This window comes from Elaeis guineensis, chromosome 13 (assembly GCF_000442705.2).
Source record: "Elaeis guineensis isolate ETL-2024a chromosome 13, EG11, whole genome shotgun sequence".
In the NCBI taxonomy this organism is placed as follows: domain Eukaryota; kingdom Viridiplantae; phylum Streptophyta; class Magnoliopsida; order Arecales; family Arecaceae; genus Elaeis; species Elaeis guineensis.
Genome location: NC_026005.2, coordinates 14039410 through 14055386, shown reverse-complemented (window position 1 = coordinate 14055386; position 15977 = coordinate 14039410). Strand labels below are relative to the sequence as shown.

Here is a 15977-nt window from a genome sequence, read left to right as displayed (position 1 = left end):
TTACTAGATATTTATTTTATTTTTATTGATAGGTTTAGTTAAATGATGTGAATGTCTTTTATTTATTTATTAGATGTCTATTTTATTTCTATAGATATTATGATTAATTGGCATCGATGGATCATACTAAATCTTTCATGCTTTTTTTTCTCATTTTATTTTGATTGACTAAATCATTCCTAATGGGCAGTCCTGATATTGATGGTCAAAATTAGCTAAGCCTAGCCAAGTTCGATTATATATAATATTATCGTAATATCATTTTAATAGCCTAATCAAAATAGGTACCACCAATAATAACAACAACAACAATAATAATAAATATTATTATTATTACTACTACTACATGTTTTTGTGAGGAGTTGTGAATGAATAATATTTAATCAAGTTTAGAGTAATTGTTACATACTAATATGTAAAATTATTTATGATATTTTATATATTATCAGTACTATCATTACTTGGTGATATACGAAACACATTAAAATTCTATATCCAGTGATATGCCGGTGAGATACCAAATAGAGTGATCATACATCACTCCAGTATTTATAGATTACTCCGGTGCTCACATCATTCCAATAATCACATCACTTCGGTGATCACATCACTAGTGATATACTAAATAACACCCAAGAGAACGCTAAGATTGGTCAGAGAGGTATTCTTTGTTGTAGGTTGGCTAGCCAATTTGGCCAGGACCAAAGGAATATAAGGCTATTAGGAATCAGACGGCCGCAAATTGCTAGTGTCGTTAGAATGAGTGGTATAGCTATCATCAAAATGTTTGTAATAGCCATTTGGCTGTCATAAATGTGGAGTGGCACAAAGTTTTTTTTGTTTTTTATGTGATCGATGTTCTTTCTTATGTCTTGCATAATTTATTGTCATGTGTCACGATCATTTGATTCTTCGTCACAGCATACAATAAAACTAAGTCCACTCAATGTTTAATAATTATACATTGGCAGTTTATTAACTTCGTTTAAGCCAAGATAAAGATTATGCGATCGCTCTCTCTCTCTCTCTCTCTCTCTCTACATTTATTCTGCAACGGTCTTAATAGATGTCTTTAAGGCTCATTATTTTGACATCCTCTAGAACCAGATCTCTTCTGAATCTAGTAGAGAAGCCGAGGATTGGAAATCCAGTGTGACGTCAGGCTGATAGCAATCGTTTGCCATCCAATTTTCAAGCATCGTTCCATCGAACGGCACTGAATCATTTGAGTACATGTCAAAGTTAGTGCTGCCGCCTTCTTCACTCGTTCCATTGTCCCCAACTTGAATCCCTTCGCCTATATCCTGCAACAAAAAATCCAAGTCCAAAGGACAAGCCTTATCAGAGTCCATGGAGCCCATCCCAGGATCATTGAGAGGTTCATGTTGCGGCACTTCAAAAAGGGTTCTCTTCTCTGAGTTCTCTCTCTGCACCAAATTATCTAGAAGTGAAGACATGAGTTGGTCCGGAGCGCAGAAGCTCCGAGTGCACCTCACAGCCTTGGGTCGGATCACGGGCGGGTCGGTCCGAGGTGGTGGGGGGGCTACCGGTGGGCCGGTCATCAGAGTTTTGCCTTTGGATTTGGCTGTAGATGTTGCCTTGGAGTCCAGGCTGCCATGCACCCTCTTCCCCAGGGTTGTGTTCCAGTAGTTCTTGATTTCGTTGTCTGTTCGCCCTGGTAGTCTTCCTGCAATTAGAGACCATCTGTTGTCTCCAAAGAACCCAAAAAAATTCAGAAAAAAATTAAAGAACAGTACGTTCATGGAAGAAAATTGTTACATTACACTATCTAGCATCAATTTTGTCAGCTATGGAATTAAAAAAGATGGCGACTATTTATGGAGCTTGATCCAAAGAATTTTGTGAGAAGGAAACAAATTGCGTGGTAATTACCAAGAATTCTCTCCTATAGCTCCCAGCTACAATTACAACTTGATGGTCGAAGAAAAAGAATCAAAATTGGGACTCGGTTTTTGGTGGAAGTATGACCTGTTTCCGAGGAGCTTGTGGAGTCTGATGATGAGGTCCTCCTCCTCCTCCGATATGTTGCCCCTCTTGATATCGGGACGCAGGTAGTTGAGCCACCGGAGGCGGCAGCTCTTCCCACATCTATTGAGACCTGCATTCCATTTTGACGACATGAGACTTTGTTAATGGAGAGCTAGCTGTCTGAGGTGTTTGTTAAAATTCACCAGCTCTCTTTGGGAGGCTCCCCCATTTGCCTTCCCCATGAGTTTCGATGTAGGATACTAGGATCTTATCTTCATGAGCAGTCCATGCTCCTCTCTTGAGCCCCTCCTTTGAACAGCATGGCTTCCTTCCCATCTCTCTCTCTCTCTCTCTCTCTCTCTCTCTGAGATTACGAGTGAACCAACTCAAGTGCTGAGTGGGCATTTTATAGATCCCAAGTGTCACTAGTTTCCTTTGATTTTTTTTTTTCTCCTTCTATTTGCTTTTGGTAGCCAGTTGGCTTTGACCTGACGTGGGGCATTGAAAGTTAGATGGCATGGGACGGAGATATCAGAGGAAAATTAGAGGATAAAATCGATCGCAGAAAAAATTATGTTTGGATATGCTTTGAGAATGTTCATCAAAAAATAGATGACCACATATATTTATGTACGTGAGTTAAAATATTAAAAAAAATAAATAAAATTTAAAAATATCTGAACAATTTGGATAAACATCACATAATCATCTATTTTTTGATGGATGTTCCAATATATGCACGTGACAGACGATAACGATCGGATCATAATTCCTTCCATGATTGGTCTGACTATAGAAGTTTTTGGAAGATACAACTTCTATAGTCGGACCGACCATGGAAAGAATTATGGTTGGGCATGCTTCGAAAACGTCCATCAAAAGATGAGTGGCCGTGTGCGTTTACGCGCACGTGTTAAAATACTAAAAAAAGAGGAATGGATAAATCTTAAGAGTATTTGAACAGTTTAGATAAACATCAAATAACCATCTTTTTTGATGGATGTCTTAATATATACACATGAGAGACAATGACGGTCTGACTATAATTTCTTTAATGATTGGTCCGATTATAAATTTTTTTTTTAAGTATTGAGAGTAAAGGACCAAGCTTTTGGCATGGAGGATAGGGATCCTTAATTTTTTTTTTTTTTGGTAGATAGGGATCCTTAATAGTTGGAAACATGCATTGTACTTGTTTTAGGTTTGAAATCATAGGTTCGTTCGTGCTTTAAGTCTACGTTGATAGAGAGGGCTGAAATCTGTTGGATTGGTTTGATTTTAAATAAATTTTTTAAGCTGAACCAATATTTTAGTTGAATAAATTTTTAAAATTAAATATTTTACTAAATACAATTAATTTTTTTAAATATAATTAATTTTTTTTTCGATTTGATTTTGTATCGGTTCAGTTTATTTATATAGCTTTTTCAAATATTTGAACACTTTGAAAGATTTTTTGGTTTAAACGGATTGATCGATTTAATTTTTATTTTTTTTGTTCTTTCGTTATGATCCATAATCATGTCAAATTTGGTTCAAATTAGATTGAAATGGAGCTAAATCAATATTTTAAATTCTTAATTAATATAAGATATAAAATTTAATTTTGAATAAATATGTAACATAAATGTATATATAAATCTATGAAGTATCTAATATATATATATATATATATATATATGAAACAACGCTGCTTTAATTTCAATCAGTCGATTGGATTCGGTTTCAACGGATCACATAAACTAATAAATTAATAATTAAATCAGTTAAACTGTCAAATTGTCATATTTGATCCCATTCAATTTGGGTTGGGTGATTTAGATGATTCAAACGAAATTTTTTGTGCATCCCATTGATAGATCTAATTTTTTATGAGCTTAAATTTCTAATTCTAGAAGCCAAGTATCCCGTATTATAGAATAGATTGACATAATGGATTCATTGGATCATTCATCTCACAGAACGAGCCAGAGGTACGTACGAGATGGATGGTATCCTAAACAGGCCGGGCATGGCCTGTTGGTTGGACACTCCTCAACTTTTTCAACTTAAAGTAGTCTTTTGTGTTGGAAGTTGAAACTTAAAGAAGGTTTTATGCTGGAAGTTGAAACTGAACAGTTTTGATAAATTTTTAATGCAAGTAGAATTCTATCGTTGTTTTCTTAGAATCGTTGGTGGTGATACCACTGTTATTCTGAAAAAGAAAAGAAGAAAAAAAAGAATTCTCTAGTCCATAATTTTTTTTTAAATTTTTTGAATTCACATACAATTAACCTAAAATTGCTTGGACTAGGATGGTAAATGGGCCATGCAGAAAGGTTATTGTTGTGTTAGAAAGAGATCTTAAGAAGTACTACTAGTATTACTCTACTTTTTCCTACTCTTTTTCCTTCATGTATCGCTCCTTCAACACTAAATCACACAAAAGACGGACCTCAAAGGGCACTACTATGAGATTTGGTCCAGTACTTTTTAAGCGCAGATCATGCATCCTAGGAATGTTCTTTTGGAACACCACAAAGAAAATATATTCAGATTGGTAGGAAAAATCACTTTTTGTTTTTATGGATTAGAAAAGATATTTTTTAAATTTTGTTGATTCATTTTGTCAAAAATTTGCAAGCCAAAAGAGCATTGGACTTGCATACCATTTTTCTAGCAAAGGCGTAGGGCTCCTTAATCTATATTAGAACTTGTTGCAACAAGTAGGAAGAATAACAAAACAAAAAGCTAAAAGAGAAAAGGAAAAAATAATAAGAGAAGAACAAGAGCACATAATATTTATGTAATGAGAAGATTAATTCACAAAAAAAAATTGAGATTATAAAGGACAAGATTTTCTCACAAACTCTAGCCTCTAAAACATCTAATCCTTGGGATACTCAACGGTATAGTTCTCTTGGGTTTATATATATACATATATATATTAGGGTAAGTTGATTTAGATCCAAACTGGTGTCCTAAATTTATTTGGACTTGTATTAATATCCTAAATAGATTTGGACTCGATCTATATGACTTGTAAGCTTAAGACATACTCACTAAATGTTTATCTTAACTTGAAACTTATCAAGTCAAATATATTGAAACATTCTGTCCCTAAGAATATTAATCTTTACAAATGTCAATCAAGTCTTAGCAATACTTGAACTGGTCAACTAGATGTTGCCCATTTTCTTCATTTATGGCTGCAACCCATTGTGCCTGTAGACTCCTTGCTATTAATTGCATTTGATATGAGAAAAGTTTCTCACTTTCAACACTCTTAGCTATTGTAAGAGCATAAGCAATCATATCTGCATCATGTGAAAATGGTCTAATCTACATTCTTTTCCTGCCAATAGCAATACTGTACTATTTTTGTTGTTGTAGCACATCATCTTATATAAAATTTTGCATCTCTATCTTATTGAGCTGGTTAGAGAGTTTTACAACACTCCTTGGAGCTTCAATATCAAGCTTCACCTATTTACTAATATTGTAATCTATACCTACACAATCAACAGACTGTTTTTTCTGCTTTAACCTAGTAAACTCATCAAAAATAATATCTCTACTAATAATATAATTTTGGGTGACCTAAATTATCTATACACTATAGTCATATCCTTTCACCACATCTGCATAACCTAATTAAGAATATATATCCTTTTGATTTAGACATGATCTAGTTGCCGGATTTCCTTTCTCTACTCTTACCTGTAATAATCAAGTCTTCTCATTGATTCTCTACGTAACTCTCAAATACTTTTAACTCTTTAGATTGTAAGGCATCTTTTACACTACTAACTGAAAGAGTCAACAGAGTTCTCATAAGAAGATAGTGGTTAGCATAATAAAATAAGGGCTCGATCTTCATTATCATTCAAAATAGCTTTATCAAATTCATCTATATAATCTTTCATGGATATATCTTTTTTATGCATATATGGTAGAGCTGATGCTTTAAGTACAATCTATTTATAAGCGACTTGGTCATGTATTTATTCTTAAATTTTAATCATAATCTAACCATTATTTTATTTTCAATGACTTCTCTGACCATCTCATTTGCCTAACATAATGGAATTATATTGTATGCTTTCACCAATAGCTCCTCCTTGTCATCAGATATATAATTCAATAATTTTTTTTCCTTCTAATGCCTTTCACAGTCCTTATTGTTTTAAAAAGGCTTGCATCGTAATTGGCTAGATATCGAAATCATTTCACAATTGAACTTCTCAATTCAAATTTTACGGTCGTCATTGTAAAAGTCCAATCGAAGAGGCCGAGGCCCTAATACCATTTGTTGCAATAGACAGGAAAAATAGCAAAACAAGAAGATCAAAGAGAGAAAAATGAATAAGAGCACATAATATTTATGTGGTTTGGTCTGTAGATCTATGCCTATGATGTAAAAGCTTCACTATAAAAAAATTAAGGACTACAAAGTACAAGATTTCTTTACAAATGTTGCCCTCCAATATACTCTCTAGAACTTGTAAACACAAGACATACTCGACAGAACTTTTAATTAGAAGCTTCTTCTCAAAAGGGTTGAATTTTGGAGGAACTATTTGTAAATGTTAGTTCACAAGAAAAGTTTTCTTTGTTTGTTACATTGAATTTGCCTTTTTTTTTTTTCTTTTTTTTTTGAGGCATAAATTCATAGAGTTTTAGCTATTCTTTTTTATGCAAGAATTTACTTCATCATTTCTTGATATCTCCTGGTTGCATGGTCGTATATAGGTTCTATTAAGGTTAAAATGGGAGTTGCTTTAAAGAGAAACAAATTAGATGATGATAGTGGAAGAAGGTTTGAAGGTGATTGTGATCTGCAAAGTGGGATTGAACTGGACCTCGAATGATTGAAATAAGATGATGATTGTTGCGGCCAATCACCTCGTCGTCCGATCGTCGGGGAACGTGCACCTGCAAAACGAGAAGTCCACACTGACAGGAGGCGGCTCCGGCGGGGACCCTCCGACGGTCAAGTCAGAGAGGTGACTGGGCAACAGTGAAATGAAGACAGAGAGCTCAATCGAGGGAGAGAGGGAGAGAGGTGCGAGCCTGTGGTCTCGAAGTCGAGAAGTGGAGAGAGAGATCTCTCTTGCACTGTTGCCTTCCCCGATTTATATAGTGGAGCACGGTATGGCGCCGTCATTAATGGCGCGGACAAGTGAGGAATTGTCAACTCACTGTAGACTGTAAGAGTCGCCGTGAAAGTGTCATATCGCCGTGGGGCTGTCAAATCACTAGGGTTGACAATGCCCTCGGCGGGACAATGCCCCTAGGTGGCCGTGCCGCATGCGGCTGTCAGAACTGACAAGCCCTGGCGGCTGTACGGTGATCGGAGGAGCCGACCGACCCTAGGTCGGTGGCCAGCTGAGTGGCGTCGGGCCCCTCCGTTGGTCGGCGAGCCTTGCGTGAGTCGGCCATCAGACTTCTAGGTTCAGTCGGTCGGGAAAAGCATGCCCGGCCGACACATCCTCAGTCGGTTGTAGGCCGTTGATTGGTCGGTGATGGCGCCCGTCGGTCGGTCGCTCCGGCTGTCGGTCGATCGGTCGGTCCCTCCGGCCATCAGTCGGTCGGTCGGTCCCTCCGTCCGTCGGTCGGTCGGTCGGTCTCTCCGTCCGTCGGTCGGTCGGTCGGTGGGTATTCCCCAACAGTTGCCCCCTCCACTCCTGAGTCGGACGGTGAGCTGGCCGATGCTTTTATTTGGGCAGCAACCCTGGGCGAACAGGAGTGGATTCGTCGTATGCCAAATTCCGACCGTACCGCGGGTTGGTCCGATGTCAGGCGTCTCATAAATGTCGAGCGATTTGCTGGCATCAGACGTCTAGTCGGTGTCAGATGTCACATCGGCGTCAGGTGTCACGTCGGTGTCAGGTGTCAGATGTCACGTTTTGTCGTCGTCAGACGTCACGTCGGCGTCAGGAGGTCGGGTGTCGGACGATTCGGTGTCAGACGACCGAATATCCGGCACCTTCTGAGGAACGCAGACCGTCGCAGTGCGCTGTCAGGCATCCCATCGGGAACGCGAATCGGCGCAGGCGCCTTAATGCAGAACCACGGCCCCGCTTGCCACGTGTCGTAGGTGGTTGGGCAGGCGCCCCCTGCATTTAATGAGGGCGGTGCGGCCGTCCTGGGATGGGCGCACCGAATCATCAGGCCACCCGGAAGCCGCCACGTGTCGCACATTCGTGAGGCTTCGATCGGCGCGGAGACATCTCGACCGTCGGACGGCCCTATATATATAGGACCATCCGGACCCAGGACTCCATTGTTGACATTTTGCTGCAGAAACTCTGTCCGGGCGATTTCTCAGTCGTCGCGGGCAGAGCCTTTCCTCCTGCTTCCGGAAGGGTTCAGTGCCGGTTCGTGGTCTTCCCCTCCTCTTCTTCTTCTTCCTCTTCGCTTCTTCCTCTTCTTGTTCGGTTCTGGTGTAATGGCCGGAAATCCGACTCGGGGAGCTCGATCGGGAAATCCGACCGACGACTCCCGCTCGACTCCAGAAGTTGAGGTTTCCTCGCTTTCGGGGCCGAACGTTGATCGGCTTCGGGAGCAGTATCAAATCCCGGAGCAGTATCAACTCTCCGCCCCAGGGGCCGGCGGTCGGGTTAACATCCCTCCGTCCGGCCAACTGGCATTGTACGTCGAAGATCTTCGTGCGGGTCTTCGGCTCCCGATTCCGAAGTTCGTCCGGAATCTGCTGAATTATTACGGACTCTGTCCGGCGCAACTGGCACCGAACTCCGTCCGTCTGATAATCAGCTTTGCGCTGTTGTGTCAGCTTTTGCCGACCAACCCTCGCATTTCGCTCTTCCGGGCCTTCTTTGTGCTCCGACCCCACCCTAAGGCCCGAGGGTGGTGGCTCTTCAACCCCCGAAAGGGTCTTTCTTTCATCACTGGTCTTCCATCGTCCATTCATGGGTGGAAGAACCAGTTCTTCTTTGTATCATCTCCATCTCCTTGGGGCTTCCCTTCCCACTGGGGCGTGCCCCGAACCGAAGCCAATGACAACAGCCAGGTGGAGGCGGACGACCGGGAGGACTTCCACCGACTCAAAGATATGTCGGTCCCAAAGCAGAGGGAGCTTGTTACCGAACAAGCTCTCTATGACGCCGGCTTGAGCTTGGTCCCCCGACTAGGTATCGCCCGATCCCCCGGTCTTCTTTTCATTTGGCCCTTTGGTGGCTCTTTGATTAACACTTCTGTCGGTATCGCAGGGACACCTCCAAGAATGCGGCCGACTGACGCCGAGATCCGACAGTTTGCATCAAGGAAGAGGCCGGCATCGGGGGCAGGACCTTCGCGTCCTCCGAAGAAGCCTACTCCAGCGGCGCCGACCGTCGAAGCGTCGGCGACCGACCAATCGGAGCCAGTCATAGCGCTCGCGGCTCCGGCAGCGCATGCGGAGGAGAGGCCGACGGAAGAAGCGGCCGAAGGGACATCGACGGCTTCGCCGGCAGCGGTGGAGTCGGATGACATTCGGGAAACCGAACATCATCCGACGGCATCTGTGGCCGTAACAGGGGGTGCCGGTTCAACCTCGAGCATCCCCTCGCTGCCGGTTCCGTCGGTCGGGGCGGCCGATCGAGGGAAGGCCCCGATGGACCCCACGGACGAAACAAGGTCGTGGAGTCATACTGTGCCGCCTAGCGCACAGTTCCCCGAAGGGGCGTCGGTGTTGGCCGACCACAACTTGGCGAGGAGGCTGTGCCAGGGAATCCTCCTCCTGGCCGACGTGGAGTCGTTGAGGTCTCGACAAGTGACCGAGATGCTGTCTAAGTTCTACCCGACCATGGTCGAGGTAAGCCTTGCTTCGCTTTCTTTTTCCTTAGAATTTTTTTCACTATGCATTCCTGATGAAACACTTGCGTCGGCAGCTGGTCTACACCATGTCGGAGCTTGAAGCCGGTTATCGGAGGTTCGGGACCGCCCGGGCGGCTTGGAAGGAAAGGTCGGCGGCGGCCGAAGCCGACCGGACGATGTTGGTCGACCACCTAAAGCAGTCGGCCGACCGGGAGGCTAAGTTGGTAGACGAAGTCTCCCGGCTCGGGTCCGAGCTAAGGTCGGCCAAGAAGGAAGCCAAACGCAAGGGCCGGACCGCGCATCGTCTGCGGCGGGAGCGTGATGGCGTCGCCGCCGAACTTGAGGGCGAGCGCGAGCAGCTTCGGGTCAGCTTGGAGAAGCTTGCCAAAGCTGAGGAGGACCTGTCGATCGCCCAGGCCGACGCCGACATAGCGAAGGCAGAGGCAGAGTCGGTGAAGGACTCACTTGATCGGGCGGAAGAAGAGGCAAGGTCGGCGAAGGAGTTGGCCAGTCGGGCGGTGGAGGACTTCCGTGCCTCCGACCAGTATCGGGAGGAGATGCTCGAGTCGGGCTTCGCCTCGTACCGGGTGGGGTACGAGGATGGTCGGGATGCGGTCCAGGCCTTGTACCCGGAGCTGGACCTCAGCAGCATCGTCCCACCGGGGGCCGAGGAGCAAGCCACCGAGGAGATGGCCGACCAGCCATTGGGAGGCGTCGTCGTGGCGGAGGAAGCCGTCCCGGAGCAAGTGGCGCCGACTGCCAGCCCCCCACCGACCGAAGGTCCTGCTTCGGCCGTCGACCCAGCGCCGATCGTGGTCGACACACCGGTCATCCCCGATCTTCCATCGGTCGAGGAGATCGACTCAGAAGGATGATCGGACCTTGCCGACTTTAGTTGCTTTTATCTTTTTCTTTTTTGGAATACTTGTAATCGGACTTCGACCCGACTTTGTATACTTCCTTTTAACTTTGAATGAAAACTTCTTTCACTTTTTCCTCCGCTTGGTCTTCTTCTTATGTATTGTTGAATGTCTTCGTAAGTCGCTAACTCATGTAAGTCTCTAACCCATATAGGTCGGTTAGGACGTTCGGCAACTCGTGCCGCCACGAAGGTAGAGTAGGTCCCGACTTTGGATCGGCCTCTGATAGTCAAGGTCGTCAGTCGGGCGCGTCTGTTGAGTCGGGAGCCGACCGACCGTGATAAAGGTTCGGTAGTTGGGTCCCCTCTGACGCGTTTAGTCGAATGTCGTCCGACGCACTCGATTGAGGGAGCACCGATAAGTCGGACCCCGATACCCTTGCGTCGGGTAAACTTACTGCGCCTCACGATATACGGTGGTAAGCCGAATATCTCCCGGCCGACCGTAGCCCGGTCGGTGAATCATGAATGCGACTGAGGTCGCATTGTGCGATAGACGGTGGTAAGCCGAATACCCTTCGACCGGCCGTAGCTCGGTCGGGAGTCACGACGTCGGTCGCGTAGGCATTTTGCCTTATTTTGGTCGGGGCCTGATCGGTATGTCGGTCGATGGTCTGGCCCGAAAGTTCGACCGTAGAAGGAGTGTCAACTCCCGTTAGTACAGATGCATCGGTCCTTGTAAGGGTCCGATGTGTCGTCGAAGGTCGAAGGAGTGTAACTCCCGCTAATACAGATGCATCGGTCCTCGTAAGGGTCCGATGTATCGTCGAAGGTCGAAGGAGTGCAACTCCCGTTAATATAGATGCATCGATCCTCGTAAGGGTCCGATGTGTCATCGAAGGTCGAAGGAGTGTAACTCCCGTTAATACAGATGCATCGGTCCTTATAAGGGTCCGATGTGTCGTCGAAGGTCGAAGGAGTGCAACTCCCGTTAATACAAATGCATCGGTCCTCGTAAGGGTCCGATGTGTCGTCGAAGGTCGAAGGAGTGTAACTCCCGTTAATACAGATGCATCGGTCCTTGTAAGGGTCCGACGCATTACCGACGATAAGGTCGCCGGTTTCAGGCGGATACTAAGTCCAAGTCGGTATGTCGGGGCTTGAGCTTGGTGAGCGCCGATCGTTAGTCGAAGAGTTAAAACTCCGAGATTTCAAACCGAGTTTGTATTCCGACTGGACAATTACAAAGTTCATTGGTAATACAACTTCAAGTTGTCGGCGTTCCAAGTTCGGGGAATGGGTTTCCCTTCAAGGGTCTCCAGTCGGTAGGCTCTCGGACCATAGGTGTCTGCTACCTTGTAGGGCCCTTCCCGGTTCTGAGCCAACTTCCCTTGGTCCAGGGGCTTCGAGACCTCTGCCTTCCTCAGGACTAAGTCACCAGGCCTGAAAAGCTTTGGTCTGACCTTGGCGTTGTAATACCTAGCGACTTTCTGTCGGTACGAAGCCATGCGAATTTGAGCCTCATCTCGTAGTTCGGGGAGGAGGTCTAGGTCGGCCCTTCGACTCTCGGAGTTGTCCGGCTCTTGATACCGCTCGACTCTTGAAGATGGCAGTCCAATCTCGAGCGGGATCATCGCCTTCGTCCCGTAGGCCAAGCTGAAAGGCGACTCCCCGGTCGGAACGCGGGGGGTCGTTCGGTAAGCCCACAGAATGGAGCCTAGCTCATCGACCCAGAGGCCTTTGGCTTCATTCAGTCGGGTTTTGAGTCCGTGGAGTAAGGTCCGGTTGGTCACTTCGACTTCGCCGTTGGACTGTGGGTGCCCGACTAAAGTCAGTCGGTGTGTGATGTGGAACCTGGCACAGAAATCTCTGAAGTCTTGGTTGTCGAATTGCCATCCATTATCGGTGATGATAGTATGCGGCAACCCGAACCTGAAGATGATGGACTTTTGGATAAAGTCCTCTATCTTCTGCTCGGTGATCTGCGCCAGGGGCTTGGCCTCCACCTATTTGGTGAAGTAGTCGATGGCGACAACTATGAACTTTCTTTGACCCGACGCTGGGGGAAAAGGGCCGAGAATATCGACCCCCCACTGAGCGAAGGGCCATGGAGCAACAATAGGAGCAATTCGGCTGGCCGGTTGGTACTGCACGTTGGCATACTTTTGACACGGTTCGCACCTTCGGACCAACTCGGCTGCGTCCTTCCTCATGGTAGGCCAGTAGTAGCCCTGTCGTAGGACTTTGTAGGCCAGGGACTTGCCCCCCAAGTGATTCCCGCAAATTCCTTCGTGCACCTTTCGGAGGGCGTAGTCGGCGTCGATCGGTCCCAAACACCTGAGCAAGGGGAGGGAGAATGACCTCTTGTAGAGTCGGCCGTCCATAATTACATATTGGGAGGCCGACCATCGGAGCCGCTTGGCCTCCGCGGGATCCTCGGGACCGATCCCGTCGGTCAGATACCGAACAATCGAGTCCATCCAACTTGGTTCGGCCATCAGCTGCTGTACTTCTTCGACCCGATCGATGCTCGGCTGCTCGAGGGTCTCCACGAACGTCCGACCTAGAGAGTCGAAAGCCGAAGTCACCAGTCTGGAGAGTGCGTCGGCACGGGCGTTCTCCGACCTAGGGATGTGAGAAATTTCAAAATACCTGAGGCGTGCTACGAGGTCCTTCACTTTCTGAAGGTATTTGACCATGGTCGGATCTCGCGCCTCGAATTCGCCCTTGATCTACCCTACGATCAGTTAAGAGTCGGAGAATGCCCGGAGGCTGTCGACGCCCAGTTCCCTCGCCATCCTCAAGCCAGCGAGGAGTGCTTCGTATTCGGCTTGGTTGTTGGAGGCCTTGAAGTCGAATCGGAGGGCGTACTCGGTGACCACCCCATCCGAATTCATGAGCAGGAGCCCGGCCCCGCTCCCCTGAGCGTTTGAAGCCCCGTCGATGTGCAGTACCCAGGTGGAGACCGGATCTGGCTCGGAGACCGCATCTCGTCCCGGGTCTTCAGCTCCCGACCCTTGGTTGGTTGTCGGGCACTCGGCGATGAAGTCGGCCAAGACCTGAGCCTTCAAGGCAGGCCGCGGTCGGTACTGAATGTCGAACTCGCTGAGCTTCATCGCCCACTTTGCCAGTCGTCCAGATGTATCCGGTCGGTGCAATATCGCCCTCAGGGGCTGGTTGGTGAGCACCACTATGGCATGAGCCTGGAAGTATGGACGGAGTCGTTGCGCGGAGACGGTCAGGGTGAAAATCATCTTTTCCGTCTCCGAATATCTGACTTCGGCGCCGTGGAGCACCTTGCTGATGTAGTAGATAGGCTGATGGGTTCGGTTCTCGTTTTCTCGGACGAGCACCGAACTGATCGCCTCAGAAGATGTGGCCAAGTAGAGATACAAGGTCTCCCCGACCTGCGGCTTTATGAGCAGCGGCAGGGAAGCCAAGTACTTCTTCAGGTCTTTGAAGGCCCGTTGGCACTCATCCGACCAAGAAAAACCATTTGCCTGGCTCAAAGTTTTGAAAAATAGGAGGCACCTTTCAGCTGATCGAGAAATGAATCGGCTAAGAGCGATGATTTTTTCGTTCAGCTGTTGGACCTCCTTCTTGGTGTTCGGATGACGCATGTCAAGGATTGCCTTTATCTTCTCAAGGTTGGCCTCAATCCCTCTCTGAGAAACGAGGAACCCGAGGAACTTCCCTGAGGTCACCCCAAAAGTGCACTTGGTCGGGTTGAGCTTCATTCGATGTCGTCGCAGCATGTCATCCACGTACACCTCCATGTTACACCCGATCTGATCTTTAAAGACCTTATTGACGAGTCGCTGGTAGGTGGCGCCGGCGTTCTTCAGTCCGAAGGGCATCACCCGATAACAGTAGAGGCCCTTGGGAGTCACGAAGGCGGTGTGCTCCTCATCTTCAGGCGCCATCCGGACCTGGTTGTATCCGGCGAAGGCGTCCATGAAGCTGAGCAGTCGAAATCCGGACATCGCGTCCACCAGCTGGTCGATCTTTGGAAGTGGAAAGCTATCTTTTGGGCAGGCTCGGTTCAGGTCGGTATAGTCGATGCAAATCCTCCACTTCCCGTTGGCTTTTTTGACCATGACAACATTGGCGAGCCAATCGGGATACGTGGATTCTCGGATGAAGCCCGCTTCGAGTAGCTTGTCCACTTCTTCGTCGATGGCCCTCTGCCTCTCTGGAGCGAAGGACCTTTTCTTCTGCCTCACCGGCCTCATCGTCGGGTCGATGTTGAGTCGGTGGGTTATTGTCTCCGGGAGGATGCCCGACATATCTGCTGCCGACCAAGCAAATATGTCGGTATTAGCCGTCAGCAGCTCCGTCAACCGTCGTCGTTCGGGGTCGGGCAGTTGAGACCCGACCCAAACCTTTCGATCCGGGTTTTTCGCTATCGGGATCGCCACGAGCTGCTCGACCGGCGAACCTCGTTCTTCCTCCTCCCGTTGGTCCAGCTTGTCGATCGTCAAGGAGCCCTTCGACTCGTCGTTTTGAGCGGAGATCTGGAAGCATCGTCGGGCGAGCTGTTGATCCTCGCGCATCTCCCCGACCCCATTTTTGGTCGAGAACCGAACGAGGAGATGGTACGTCGAGACGATTGCCTTGAGGGCGTTCAATCCGGGTCGTCCAAGTATGGCGTTGTAGGCCGAAGGAACTTGGACGACCGCAAAAGTTAAGTGGACCGTGGTTTGTCATGGTTCGGTGCCGGCCGTCACGGGCAGGGTAATTTCTCCCTCTGTCGTGACAGTGTCTCCGGTAAAGCCGATCAAGGGCATGGAGACCCTCTTAAGTCGGTCGGTTGACAGTTGCATCCGGGAGAAGGTCGAGTAAAACAAAACATTTGTCGAACTTTCATTATCAACAAAATTTTTTTTTACATCATAATTCGCTATTGTTGCCAAAACAACGACAGCATCGTCGTGGGGAGTTTGGATGCCCCGAACGTCTTCCTCCGTAAAAGTGATTACGTCGTCCGGACGTGGCTTTTTCGTCGGCTCCCCTCCCGCAGACGTCCCCGGGCCCAGCCGCTTGGAGATCATGTTGATGACTCCGGCCGTCGGCTGATTAGTCGCCGCATCTTCAGTTGGCTTGGGTCGTCGATCGGCAACTGGTTGAGTCGGCGGGCCCTCCCGAAATTTATCGAGATACCTCCAACGAATGAGGGCTTCAATCTCATCCTTGAGCTGGATGCACTGCTCGGTGTTGTGGCCGTGGCCTCGGTGAAATCGACAGTACTTCCGACGGTCGAGGCCTTTTGCCTTCAGAGGCGGAGGCCATCGCAGGTATTCCTCCCCCTCGATCTCCATTAGAATCTGCGCAC

General features: G+C 47.2%; 1 protein-coding gene across 1 annotated transcript; it reads right to left on the bottom strand.

Moving 5' to 3' along the window:
* Positions 1-1087: 1087 nt before the first annotated feature.
* Positions 1088-2353, bottom strand: LOC105056444 (transcription factor MYB1-like). The gene is made up of 3 exons (XM_010938641.3): positions 2193-2353; positions 1990-2119; positions 1088-1704 (listed from the first exon to the last, which is right to left on the bottom strand). Exons 1-3 carry the CDS (start codon positions 2323-2325, stop codon positions 1098-1100), a joined length of 870 nt encoding a protein of 289 aa, XP_010936943.1. The 5' UTR covers positions 2326-2353; the 3' UTR covers positions 1088-1097.
* Positions 2354-15977: the final 13624 nt, after the last annotated feature.